The 14,680-nt window shown below is 39.9% G+C and overlaps 1 protein-coding gene across 2 annotated transcripts in view; it reads right to left on the reverse strand.

Moving 5' to 3' along the window:
* LOC139368288 (integrin alpha-X) overlaps window positions 1–14,680 on the reverse strand; it is a 57,466-nt gene that overhangs the window by 29,659 nt on the left and 13,127 nt on the right. For both annotated transcript variants that reach the window (XM_071107032.1, XM_071107033.1), the window contains exons 7-15: window positions 14,487–14,629; window positions 14,220–14,370; window positions 12,133–12,283; window positions 11,736–11,809; window positions 11,431–11,554; window positions 11,216–11,349; window positions 2,836–2,976; window positions 2,509–2,721; window positions 2,181–2,314 (exon numbers count right to left, since the gene is read on the reverse strand). In XM_071107032.1, coding sequence (XP_070963133.1) covers window positions 2,181–2,314; window positions 2,509–2,721; window positions 2,836–2,976; window positions 11,216–11,349; window positions 11,431–11,554; window positions 11,736–11,809; window positions 12,133–12,283; window positions 14,220–14,370; window positions 14,487–14,629 — 1,265 coding nt within the window. The remainder of the gene's footprint in view (window positions 1–2,180; window positions 2,315–2,508; window positions 2,722–2,835; window positions 2,977–11,215; window positions 11,350–11,430; window positions 11,555–11,735; window positions 11,810–12,132; window positions 12,284–14,219; window positions 14,371–14,486; window positions 14,630–14,680) is intronic.

Consider the following 14,680-nt stretch of genomic DNA (forward strand, 5'->3'; position numbering starts at 1 on the left):
GCCCGGGGCTGGCATGGTTACACGGGGTCTGCAGTTGTGAGGCCGTTTGGACGTACTGCCAAACTCTCTAAAACAACATTGGAGGTGGCTTATGGTAGAGAAATTAACTATAAATTCTCTGGCAACAGCTCTGGTGGACATACCTGCAGTCAGCATGCCAATTGCACGCTCCCTCAAAACTTGAGGCATCTGTGGCATTGTGTTGTGTGACAAAACTGCACATTTTAGAGTGACCTTTTATTGTCCCCAGCACAAGGTGCACCTGTGTAATGATCATGCTGTTTAATCGTCTTCTTGATATACCACCCCTGTCAGGTGGATGGATTATCTTGGCAAAGGAGAAATGCTCACTAACAGGGATGTAAACAAATTTGCGCACAAAATATTGGAGAAATAAGCTTTTTATGGGTATGTAACATTTCTGGGATTTTTATGTAGTTTTTTTTTTTTTACATTTCAGCTCATGAAACATGTGACCAACAATTTATGTTTTATTAATTACTAATCTTGCTATTTTCAATGTTCCTGATAGGTTGATATTTCATCGGGGCCGGGGGTAGAGAACCAAGACAAATCTGTCTGGTATCTAATTCTTTGACGCATTTTAAGAAGTCCAGCGCTAACCTGCAGCTGCATGTTAAATGTAGCCTGTTGGTTGCATTTGACCCTCAGTGTATCAATCATCAGGACAGAAACATTTTAAAATAATCAGTTTCATTACACATCACACCTTTTTACTATTGAAGAGTCCGTTATGGCCCTGATTGGTGAACCACTGATTCAGTCAAAGGTCTTTGTCTGTTGATAACATGACGGGAAAACCCACATACACAAACCAGTGCTTTTAACATAGTTTTTTCAACTTACATGATTACATTGTGTATGTTCAAATGTACATTATGTCCTCAAGGCAAATATTATATCCTGGGATTTGAATTCACAACCTCTTAGTTCACAGCATTCCAATCATCCTGCTAAGCCACCATGTCTGTGTCAATGACTCAATTCACCTGTATCACTACACTTGACTTCAATGCAAAAAATTCACTCAAGAAAAACTATTGTATTTAATCATAGTGATTCACGAGTAACATTAAAATAGAGTAATATGCCCCCATCAACATTAGACAACTATACAGAAAACCCTCAGTGCTGAATTAAGTCAATCAAATCAATGATGAGAGAATAGTCAGTTTAACTGATATGGTGAAATTGTGGCGCTGCAGAAAGATCAGTGTAATCCAAATCAGAGGTTGTGAGTTTTAATCCCAGATGGGGTCATATTGAAAAGTCAGTACTATGAAAGTGATTGTGTCAAATGTTACCGTTGATAAACGTTTTTTTTTAAACTTTAGCTGAACAGGGTCCCACTTATCGTAAAATTCCCATCACATTTTATTACTTTACTTATAATGTTTTGGGACACCTGGGACCATAACGCAACGTCCTGACGACTGGTAAACAAATGTCCTGAAAACGTCCTGACATGGTCCTCAACACCGTCCAGGAAACTGACAGGGAACTAGACAAAGGTCCCTGAGAGAATGTTCCCAGAGGACCATCATGCGACATCCTAATGACTAGTAAAATGAAGGATCCTTAGGATGTCCTCCGTTTGCTGGGGAGCTAGTTAGCCAATGTTGCTATCATGGATTTTAGCTAGCCAGGTCATATTGATACATTGAAAGCAAGCTAGATACATCTTTTTTAAATAAATATATATATATATATATATATATATATATATATTAGCTAGCTAGTAGCCTATGCCATGGTAAGCAAGGTAAGAATTTAGCTAGCTAGCTTGCCTATTCATTGAGTTAACAAATGACAATGGTAACCATTTAACTAACTAACAAGCTAAACACTTGGCAAGCTGATACTAGCACTATGGGGTAATGGAAAGTAAATAAAAATTGTTTATCAGCATTTTGTTAGCTAGTTATCTAGTTATGATCATTTAGCTATCCGCAAGGGCATTCTACAAATTCTAGTTAGCTAGCAACATTAGTCCATTAGTGTTAGCTAAATTGGCAAATTCATAAGCAACAACATGACATAATTTCTAAATTCTAGAGGCAATGGATAAACAATTCGAGCTGTGCCCATCAAGGCCTGCCCAACTTGGCTTGAATTTAATTGCCAATGGAAACAAAGCTCGAAATATTATTTGGAGATACCTGAGTAAGAGAACAGCCCCCTTTGATCCCACGGCCAAGTCTGGGAGAGAATCCAAACTCATGTCCAGGGAAGTCTGACTGATGGACAGTCCAAAATACTTTAATCCAGACTGTACATCTGAGGCTGAAATTTTCTATCAAGAGATGGAAAGAAAGAGAAAAAGACACAGTAGATATAATCCAATTTTCTATTACACCTTCAATTATCTCTGCTGTGTTTCTCTAGTGGATTTACACTTTAGTTTAAAGAATGGAGACAATGTCTGTCTGTCTCTCTTTATGCTCATATCCTCCACCCTCATTCAATTTCTATCTTTCTCCCATATACCTGAGATTTGATTTTGCTGATTCCACTACTCGTCCCATGGAATATGTAGACACTTCCTTGACCATCGTTCTCTAGAGGTGCTCCGACTGCTAAATCATTAAATCCATCCATATTCAGGTCAGGCAGTGGGGCAAGAGAAGTTCCAAACCTGCCCATTTGTCCTGCATCCCCCACCAGTGTCATCTCAGCATTTAATTGACAGGCCACCCCAGACTGGGAGAAAAACAGGCAATCAGTAAAAGTGATCAGGCTGAAACATGTTTCTATCAATTGTTTTGTCAGATTTGGTCAATTATGAGGTGAATCAAAAAAAGATCTACCAATTACCCTGTCATTGATGGTACAGACATATACCCTGCCCTCTCTGTCTCTGTCTGTGAACATCGGAGCTGATATGAGGACTAGGTCGCTATATGAGTCTTTATTCACATCCATTGCACAGACCTCTGCACCAAAATAAGCGCCAATCTGAAAGAATGAGAGAACCACAATTATGATTATTTCCCCGCCAGATAACAAATAACCTTTCTGACAGATCAAACTAACACTTCATTTTTTTATTCTCACTATTAATTAAATCATGCATTGGCATACATGCCCACATTATTGGTGCATTTCTACTGTCAGGCTTTGTAGCAGTGTTTGGTCAAAAAGTCCAAACATCCTGGGCCATGAACCTACCCAGACTTGGGGCCAGACTGGGAGATAGTGGAAGATACATTAATAACTTCTCTTGGATAGGGGGCACTATTTTCACGTCCGGATGAAAAGCATGCCCAAAGTAAACTGCCTGCTACTCAGGCCGAGAAGCTAGGATATGCATATTATTAGTACATTTGTATAAAAAAACAATCTGAAGTTTCTAAAACTGTTTGAATAATGTCTGTGAGTATAACAGAACTGATTTGGCAGGCCAAACCCCGAGCACAATCCATCCAGGGAAAACATTTGAGGTCAATCTGTTTTCCATTAGTTTTCTGAGAAGCCCTTTTTAACAGGAATCTGGTTGCAGTTCCTATGACTTCCACTAGATGTCAACAGTCTTTAGAATTTGGTTGATGTTTTTCTTTTGAGAAAAATTCTACTGTTTTCTACTGAATTTTACTGTTTGGTGCACATGACCTGGACCGCGCTTCACGTTGTTTTTATCCGGTATTGAACACAGTATTTCCCATCTTAAAATGTATCGATTATTTACGTTTTAGGGTACCTGAAGTTGGATTAGGAAAGTTGTTTGCAATGTTTGGACCAAGTTTGCAGGTAACTTATTAGATACTTTGTAGGCATGTTGGGCGAGTTGAAACCGGTGTATTTCTGAATCAAAGCGCCAAATAAATTGACATTTTTGGGACATAAAGAAGGACATTATCGAACAAAAGGACAATTTGTGATGTTTCTGGGACATTTTGGAGTGCCAACAGAAGAAGATCTTCCAAGGTCAGGCATATATTATATCGCTATTTCTGACTTTTGTCGCACACCTGCCTGGTTGAAATCTGATTATCATGTGTTTGAATGCGGTGTGCTGTCCTCAGATAATTGCATGGTTTGCTTTCGCCGTAAAGCCTTTTTGAAATCTGACACCTTGGCTGGATTAACAAGAAGTTAAGCTTTATTTTGATGTATTACACTTGTGATTTCATGAAAGTTAAATATTTATAGTAATTTAATTTGGCGCTATGCAATTTTACTGGATGTTGGCCAAGTGGGATGCTACCATCCCACGTATCCATAAGAAGTTTTAACAAAACAATGGTCAACAATTTTACTGAGTTACAGTTCATATTATTAAATTCAAATACATTTTTTAGGCCCTAATCTATGGATTTCACATGACTGGGACCCAGGCCCAACCACTAGAGAGCCAGGCCCAGCCAATCAGAATTAGTTTTTTCCACAAAGGCTTTATTACAGACATAAATACTCCTCAGCACCCCCACCCTCCCCCTCAGACAATTCCGCATGTGAAGAAGCAGGATGTGGAGGTCCTGGTCTGCGTTTTGAGGCCGGTTGGACGTACTGCCAAATTATCTAAAATGACATTGGAGGCAGCTTATGGTAGAGAAATTAACATTCTATTCCTTGCCAACAGCTCTGGTGGAAATTCCTGCAGTCAACATGCCAATTTCACGCTCCCTCAAAACTTGAGGCATCTGTGGCATTGTGTTGTTGCCTTTTATTGTCACCAGCACAAGGTTCACCTGTGTAATGGTCTTGCTGTTTAATCAGCTTCATGATAACCCATCCACCTGACAGTTGTGGCATATCTTGGCAAAGGAGAAATGCTCACTAACAGGGATGTTACAAATTTGTCCACAGAATTTGAGAGAAATAAGCTTTTTGTGGGTAAGGAACATTTCTGGGATCTTTCATTTCAGCTCATGAAACATGTGACCAACACTTTGCATGTTGAGTTTATATTTTTGTTCAGTACAATAACAATACTCTGGGGCTGCTTATATTTGTCCTGTTACACACAGGTGTGGAATGCAAATGCATTTTTTAAGACCTTCCATGGTTAACACCTCACAAAGCAACCGTTTTGATTATGCAAAGATTGTTGACACTACTCATTTCAAGTTAATGTCACATTAAAGTGAAATGCCTTTCTTGCAAACCCAAAACCCAACAATGCAATAATAAATAACAATGATTTCCTGGAAAAAAAACATGAGAAATAAGAATTGGAAATATGAAATACACAATAAAGTAAGTAAGTAAGCATCCTATATACACAAAATAATTACAAAGTCAGATCCAATACCATATTTATATGTGCAGGGATACTGGAATGATGGAGGCAGATATGTATGGGGACTAGGGGACTAGGCAACAGGATGCAAGATAAACAGAGTAGCAGCAGCAGCTTGTATGTGAGGAGTCTGAATAAATATATGTGCATATTATGTGTGCATGAGCAAATTATGGAGTGAGTGTTTGTGTGTGTGTGTTGGAGTGACAGTGTGTTGGGCCCTGTGAGTGTGCATAGAGTGCAAAGATTGAAATAAAAGGTTGATAAAGGTATAAGGTTAACTCAGATAGTCAGTGTAACTATTTTGTTAGCTATTTATCAGTCATATTGTTTGGGGACAAGCTGTTATTAAAGAACCTGTTGGTGTCAGACTTGATGTACCTCTTGCCGTGCTGCAGCAGATTAAATCAACTTGTTCAACCTCTCGTGGGGGAAGAGGCACTGTAGTCAGTGTGTGTGTGTGTGTGTGTATGTGTGTGTGGACCATTTTAAATCTTTAATGATTTGGACACCGATGAAATTGAAGCTTTCTAACTGCTCCACTGCCACCCTGTCGATGTGGATGGGGTAGTGCTCGTGGTGGAGGTGACGTTGCCTACCCTCACCACCAGGGGTCAACCCGTTAGGGAGTCCAGAATCCAGTTGCAGAGGGAGGTGTTCAGACCCAGAGCCTAAGCTTGGTGACGAGCATAGAGGGGCCAATGGTGTTGAACGCTGAGCTGTAGTCAATTAACAGGATTCTCACATAGGTATTCCTCTTCTCTAGGTGGGTGAGGGTAGTGAGGAGAGCAATTGAGTTTGCGTCATTTATGGATCTATTGGGGCAGTACGCAAAATGGAGTAGGTCTAGGGTGGCTGGGACGGTGGAGTTAATGTGTGCCATAACCAGCCTCTCAAAACACTTCATGATTACAGAAATGAGTGCTATAGGGCGGTAGTCATTGTGGCATTAAGTTTTAGAGTTCTTATGAACAGGAATGATTGTGGTCATCTTAAAACATGTGGAGATTACAGACTGGGACAAGGAGAGGTTGAAAATGACCGTGAATATGCCTGCCAGCTGTTCTGCGCATGCTCTGAGAACGCGCCCTGGAATATCGTCGAGGCTCCCAGCCTTGCAAGTGTTGACCTGATTAAAGACCCTTCTCACGTCGGCCTCAGAGAGCGAGATCACCCAATCCTCTGGGTCGGTGACGGCCCTCACAGCCGACTTGATGTTGTTGTCAAAGTGTGCATAAAGCGCATTGAGTTCGTCTGGTAGAGAGGCATCATTGGGCAGATCACGGATGAATCTTCCTTTGTAATCCGCAATGGACTGTAGCCCCTGCCGGAGTCTCATAGTCCTATAGCATATCCTCAGACTCTGGTGACCATTTCTCAATGGAGTGAATAGTGAACAGGAAGTTCCTGTTTCAGCTTCTGTTTGTCATGATCTGATTTGTTTAATGGCGGAAGAGGGAGGGCCTTGTATGCTTGCTTGTGGGTAGAATAGCAGTGGTCTGGGACTTTATCGCCTTTAGTGGCATTGGAGACATGTTGATGGATGTTGGGAATCACGTATCTTAGTGACGCCAAAATAAAATCACTGACAACCAGAAAGTCAGCCTCTGGGTGTAGGTTTTCCTGCTTGTTTATAGCCATGTAGAGTTTGTTAAGCGACAGTTTGTTAATTTATTGTCCTGAGATGGAGTGCATACAGCAGTCGTGATAACACCTGAAAACTCCCTCAGGAGGTAGAAGGGTTGGCATTTGACCGCCAGGTATTCCAAGATGGGTGAACAGTGGTTCAACACTTCCACCACGCTGGAATTATCACACCAGTTGGCAAACCCCTCTCCACCTCGATACCTCGATTTCCCCGACTCTACTGTCCTGTCCGCCCGGTGAATTTTATCATCAAGTGACTGTACATTTGCCAGTAGGATGGAGGGAAGAGGTGTCCGGTTTTCCCTTAACCTTAATCTCACCAGGAATCCCCCTCTCTTGCCTCTCTAATGTCAATGTTTCCTCTTGGGTAGCCCAAAAATTGGGTTGGAATAACAGAGAGAGCCCAGGGCAGATGAGTCGAAGTTGAAGCCAGAATTGTGGTAAGTAACTGCCAATCTGATGTTCAAGAGTTCTTGTCGGTTGTAAGAAATAACAACAAAAATAAAACGTCTAAATAATCACAAAATAGCTAAGTTGGGTCGGAGCGTGCAAAACAGCGGCCATCCAGTACAGCACCATCTTAGTGTCAGGCCTGGTGATGGAAACACAAATAACACTAGCACTTCCACCCCAAAAATGTCTGCTAACACCAGTGCTATAGTGAAAAAGCACCATATATAGTATGAACAAGTCAAATAATAAGTTGCAGGGACTCACTCTGTGTGCAATAATAGTGTTTAACATGATTTTTGAATGACTCTCATCTCTGACCCCACACATACAGAAAATTGTAAGGCCCCTCAGTCGAGCATTGAATTTCAAACACAGAATAAAAACATATTCCAAAACATGCATGTTTACAATAAGGCACGAAAGTAATACTGCAATGCAATTCTCTTTTTGTCCTGAATACAAAATGTTGTTTGGGGCAAATCCAATACAACACTTTAATGAGTATCACTGTCCATATGTTCAAGCATAGTGGTGGCTGCATCATGTTTTGGAAATGCTTGTAATCATTAAGGACTGGGGAGTTTTTCAGGATAATAAAAAAATGGAATTGGGTTAAACACAGAATCCTAGAGAAAAACCTGCTTCAGTCTGCTATCCACCAGACACTGGGAGATGAATTCACCTTTCAGCGGACAATAACCTAAAACACAAGGCCAAATATACACTAGAGTTTCTTACCAAGAAGACAGTAAATCTTACTGAGTGGCCAAGTTACAATTTTGACTTAATTCTACTTTAAACTCAATGGCAAGACCTGAAAAAAATGGTTGTCTATCAATGATCAACAACCAAAAACAGAGCTTGAAGAATTTAAAAGAATATTGAGCAAATGTTGAACAATCCAGGTGTCGAAAGCTCTTAGAGAGACTTACCCAGAAGTACTGACAGCTGTAATCGCAGCCAAAGCTGCTTCTACAACGTATTGACTCAGGGGTGTGAATACTATACATTTGAATATTTGTATTTCATTTTCAATACATTTGCTCAAATTTCTCAATTTGTTTTTACTTTGTCATTATGGGGTAGATCGGTGTGTAGATCGGTGAGAAGAGAAATCTATTTAAACAATTTTGAATTCAGTCTGAAACTCTCAAAATGTGGAATAAATCAAGGGGTATGATTAATTTCTGAAGGCACTGTAGTAGTCTATAGTCTCATTTTGCATTTCAAACAGGCTTAAATTACTTAAATAGCAAGAAATAGGCTGAAACACAATGCCCTGTTGATGTTAGTAGCCTAAAATGAAGACGGTTGAAATCATTAAATGCCTACTCAAAATGTGCCTACTTTCAGCACCATGAGTTGTCCATTTCCGATTGATTGTGCCACGCCTGCGGTTTCAGGTTTCAGCACCACAATGTAAGTTACTCGAATCTGGCTTATTGTGAGGTCAATAACTCTGATAAATGCATAATAGGCAAGAAACATCATGTTTTTTATATATATAGCAGTAACAAGCTATTAAAGTTGACCTCCGGTCATTCTCCTCATCTTCTCGCTCTCCTTCTCAAGATGAACAGAACATACGCTATATAGGCTAGTCTGCCAGCAAGATATTGTATTTTTGGGGACTAGGTCAAATAAAAATATATTTTCAGAAGAAGCATTTGACTCGCCTCCTGAACTGCCACTGTAGGCCTACACAGCAGAGAATTGATCAGGCGGCACACAAAAGGTTTTGATCAGCAAAAGCAGAGCAGAGAATTGCAGTGTGTAATGGAGCTTAGTTTTATTTATTTATCTTAGAAATATAACTTTTCTGTGTGCTTCTCTGAACATGCACTTCATAGCCTATAGTCTAAGGCTATGGATCATTTGATTGAGACCACATTAAATAGCCAATAGGTGCACTAGATATTGCGCGGCAGGTGGAGAATCAGAGATGAGGAGTGGCATCGTCACACATTGATATCTAGCAACTAATTCTAAAACACTGAGAAAATTGACATTTCATTAATTACAAATTACATGACTAGATTTTAAAATTACTAAACCTTCCCCTTGACTGTAATTGAACAAGCATGACCCTCCCCCGTTTTTCTCCAAGTACCAATTCTGTACATTTTGATCCATCCCTAAGCATGGAGGAAAGGGGTCTACAACAGACCCATGTTTGTAAAGTCTGTTTAATAATACATTCCTTTAGATATTTAGTCTCAACTCCCTGTCCAACCGTCTTGGCCAACAGCACAGTAAGTTGAAATTAAATTGAATTTAACTTTTGGCTTCCCGCAGACTGTTTATGTGCAACCCAATACAATAGGGATCAACACTAGTGTATGTAAATACACCTGCGTTGCTAAAAGCAGCTATAATTGTTGCAATGATTAGGCTGAGTTCGGAAAGTATGCATCTTATAAATATTTTTCACAAACTTTATACAGTACATTTGAAAAGTATTCAGACCCATTGACTTTTTCCACATGATGTTATGTTACAGCCTTATTCTAAAATGGATTCAATTGTTCTTTTCCCTCATATATCTACACACAATACCTCATAATGACAAAGAAAAAACAGGTTTTCAGAAATACTTGCAAAATGATTAACATTTAAAAATATAAGTATTCAGTCCCTTTATTCCGTACTTTGTTGAAGCAACTTTGGCAGCGATTACAGCCTTGAGTCTTCTTGGGTATGACGCTACAAGCTTGGCACACCTGTATTTGGGGAATTTCTCCCACTCTTCTCTGCAAATCCTCTCAAGCTCTGTTTATGTTGGATGGGGAGCATTGCTGCACAGCCATTTTCAGTTCTCTCCAGAGATGTTTGATTGGGTTCAAGACCGGGTTCTGGCTGCGCCACTCAAGAACATTCAGAGACTTCCTGTAGCCACTCCTGCGTTGTCTTGCCTGTGTGCTTAGGGTCATTGTCCTGTTAGAAGGTGACCCTTCCCCCCAGTCTAAGGTCCTGAGCACTCTGGAGCAGGTTTTCATCAAGGATCTCTCTATAATTTGCTTCGTTCATCTTTCCCTCGATTCAAATACCTGAGCTGAAAAACATATCCACAGCATGATGCTGCCACCACCATACTTCACCGTAGGGATGGTTCCAGGTTTCCTCCAGACGTGACGCTTGGCATTCAGGCCAAAGAGTTCAATCTTGGTTTCATCACATCTTTATTTTGATTGACAATTTTGCGCATTCATCAAAATCCCATCAGGTAGCCTGATTTCAGATGTGTCATGTAAACATGACTGCATATTCAGTGCCGGCCGTGTTCCTATTGGTCAGTCACCAGGATTGGCTCATATCAACAGTCACACTAAAGGCAAACGAAATGACACTGCCAGAACTTTCGGAGCCTATGACAGCACGTAGAGGTACTTAATCAGCAGACCTATACGCTGTCTCACTGAACGGTCTCCTGATATGGTTTAAGTATTGTTGTGGACTTCAAACATATCTTTGTAATTTTTCTATAAAACGGTGTGATTTTGAGAGTGAAAACCTGATAAAACTATAGGAAAACATAGCACAAGGCACCTTTCATTCATCAGGCGGGCCATTTGGGCAACTCTTTTGCCAAATTGGGGAACACCCACTTAGCTTTCACATGATCAAATCTCAAACAAACTAAAATGTTGTTCAACATTCATTGGACAAAAATTCTCAGGTTGAAACCATCACCTATAATAATCATGGAGCAACACTGTGTCATAATTTTATTTTACAATTTGCTACTGGTTCAGGATTTACCTGTAGGTCTGCTGCTACCCACATACTTTTTTGGAGAACGCAAGTTATGATATTCAACATTATTTTCAGTCAACAATGTTTAAGTTGTCTACAAACCTGTCCAGAATATTCTATCGGCTTGTCTGTGTCTCTGGACGGAAGAACCACCACTCGTCCAGTGTGTTTAAATCTTGGAGCACCTAAAATGGTAAACTGGCGAGTGTGTGTCGTAGCAACTGCCATGGAGTACCCTGAGGTGGGAAATTCACAGGGTCAGAGCCAATAATAACAGTGTACATTTGGGTGTTTTTTTTTTCAGTAGATTCTCTCACCCATATAGCTATCTGGTTCCATGTTCTGACTCTGTTGTGGTGTAGGGTATAAAGTGCTCCCTGTGTATTCCTGGTAAGCCCCCTTCCATTGGAAGGCTCCAACAGCTCCCATCTGGAATCCTCTCTGGCAAGGATGGGCAAATGTACTAATTGAAGACTATCCATTTTATTTGACTTATATTACATGCAATTATATTTTAATTAGTGACCAGAAAACAAGATTAGTGCTTGGCATGAAAGCCAAGCCAGCCAATGAGGAAGCATGCAGGACTTGAGCCATTTATGGACAAGGGAGTATTTCCTACCTTAGGAATGTATGCTGCACTGAATCCCTCCTGGGCCATTTCCATCTTAATAGATTCCCCAGTAGTCTGAGATCCTGCAATACCAAAAAAAGACAGAAAAACTAGTCAACAAACATGGCAGTCTGAGATATTACATTCACGTAAGTGGTTTAACAGTGTGAGATGGTCTGATTCCTATCAACATTCACATGAGTTAGTATCATACAGTATGTCCTGTAGGTTACATATTATGTTATTGTTAACAATCAACTAAGGTAGAGGTAGGCTCATGACAGGACAGATATTCAAGATGGGTAAACACCTCATTCACACTTCATTAAAAGTTAGATTGCAATGGTGTGGTGGACTGATGAGGACTGTAGTGGCTTGACAGACAGATCAAGAAAAGCAACCATACCTTCAATAGGAAAAATGCTGTTCTGTAATGTATCCTTGATTTGGTCAAGTGCTTGGAAGCTGCCCACTTGAAACATGTGGTTGCGTGGTGGAGAGGAGGCAATTGTTTCTAACTCCTTTCTTGCTGTTGACGAAGAAAAGGCTCCGCCCACCTGAGGAAATCCAGAAATACGCACTGGTACTTAAAGTCGCTGTTCATTCAAAAATCATAATTTCTGAGTAGTGGCATTATACAGTTGAAGTCGGAAGTTTACATACACCTTAGCCAAATACATTTAAACTCAGTTTTTTTTTTACAATTCCTGACATTTAATTCTAGTAAAAATTCCCTGTCTTAGGTCAGTTAGGATCACCACTTTATTTTAAGAATGTGAAATGTCGGAATAATAGTAGAGAGAATGATTTATTTCAGCTTTTATTTCTTTCATCACATTCCCAGTGGGTCAGAAGTTTACATACACTCAATTAGTATTTGGTAGCATTGCCTTTAAAATTGCTGAACATGGGTCAAACGTTTCGGATAGTCTTCCACAACCTTCCCACAATTAGTTGGGTGAATTTTGGACCATTCCTCCTGACAGAGCGGGTGTAACGGAGTCAGGTTTGTAGGCCTCCTTGCTCTCATACACTTTTCAGTTCTGCCCACAAATTTTCTATAGGTTTGAGGTCAGCACTTTGTGATGGCCACTCCAATACCTTGACTTTGTTGTCCTTAAGCCATTTTGCCACAACTTTGGAAGTATGCTTAGGGTCATTGTCCATTTGGAAGATCCATTTGCGACCAAGCTTTAACTTCCTGACTGATGTCTTGAGATGTTGCTTCAATATATCCACATAAGTTTCATTACCTCATGATGCCATCTATTTTGTGAAGTAAACTAGTCCCTCCTGCAGCAAAGCACCCCCACAACATGATGCTGCCACCCCCATGCTTCACGGTTGGAATGGTGTTCTTTAGCTTGCAAGCGTCCCCCTTTTTCCTCCAAACATAACGATGGTCATTATGGCAAAACAGTTCTATTTTTGTTTCATCAGACCAGAGGGCATTTCTTCATAAAGTACGATCTTTGTCCCCATGTGCAGTTGCAAACCGTAGTCTGGCGATTTTAATGGCGGTTTGGGAGCAGTGGCTTCTTCCTTGCTGAGCGGCCTTTCAGGTTATGTCGATATAGGACTTGTTTTACTGTGGATATAGATACTTTTGTACCTGTTTCCTCCAGCATCTTCACAAGGTCTTTTGCTGTTGTTCTGGGATGGATTTGCACTTATCGCACCAAAGTACGTTCATCTCTAGGAGACAGAACGCGTCTCATTCCTAAGCGGTATGGCGGCTGCGTGGTTCCATGGTGTATATACTTGCGTACTATTGTTTGTACAGATTAATGTGGTACCTTTAGACATTTCGAAATTGCTCCCAAGGATGAACCAGACTTGTGGAGGTCTTTGCTGATTTCTGTTGATTTTCTCATGATGTCAAGCAAAGAGGCACTTAGTTTGAAGGTAGGCCTTGAAATACATCCACAGGTTTACCTCCAATTAACTCCAATTATGTCAATTAGCCTATCAGAAACTTCTAAAGCCATGACATCATTTTCTGGATTTTTCCAAACTGTTTAAAGACACAGTCAACTTATCGTTTGTAATCTTCTGACCCACTGTGAAATAATCTGTCTGTTAACAATTGTTGGAAAAATTACTTGTGTCATACACAATGTAGATGTCCTAACCGACTTGCCAAAACTATAGTTTAACAAAAAATTTGTGGAGTGGTTGAAAAATGAGTTTTAATATTTTCAACCTAAGTGTATGTAAACTTCCGACTTCAACTGTATATGAATGAAAACATTTTTAAATATTGTGATTTTAATAAGTCTATTTAAATGTAATAAAAATGTGACTGCACAGGACAACTAAGTTGTCGTGTAAAACTTTTATCTCTTTGACCTGTGACACAAAATCTCGAATACAAAAGAGGCATTGATCAATTGATAATTTATTTTCTTTAAGAATATAATAACACGTAATGAAAAATAAGATATTATTTTGCGTAGTATGGTGTACAAAGAAACATTGAGGCAAACAACTTACCCCAATGGCAAATCGAATAATGTTTTTGGCTTCAGCCTCAGAGGCTGCATTTTCCAGCATCCCGCTGTCATGTGATTGTCCATCTGTAATGACTATCATGATCCTCTTTGCCTTTGGTCTGGATCCTCTACTCGTTGAAAAGACCTCTTGGCTTTTTGATCAGAAAAGGTTGTAGATTCACTTTAACATGTTGTATGGTAATATTCTGTATGATGACTCTATGAGGAAATATACTGTAATATGTCTACATAAATATTATGCACTTACACAACTTTTTTGATGGATGCTGCCGTGTAAGTCCGTCCACCTTGTTGAGCAATACTATTCACTTGATAATCCCGATTCATGACATTAAACGTATTTAAGTCAAAATGTATAGTGCAATAGTCTGAATACTGGGCAACTGCAAACTGTAAAAAGGAAGAGAACAGTCGTGTATAAAATTATTGACACAATTGATA

Source organism: Oncorhynchus clarkii, chromosome 16 (assembly GCF_045791955.1).
Source record: "Oncorhynchus clarkii lewisi isolate Uvic-CL-2024 chromosome 16, UVic_Ocla_1.0, whole genome shotgun sequence".
NCBI lineage: Eukaryota > Metazoa > Chordata > Actinopteri > Salmoniformes > Salmonidae > Oncorhynchus > Oncorhynchus clarkii.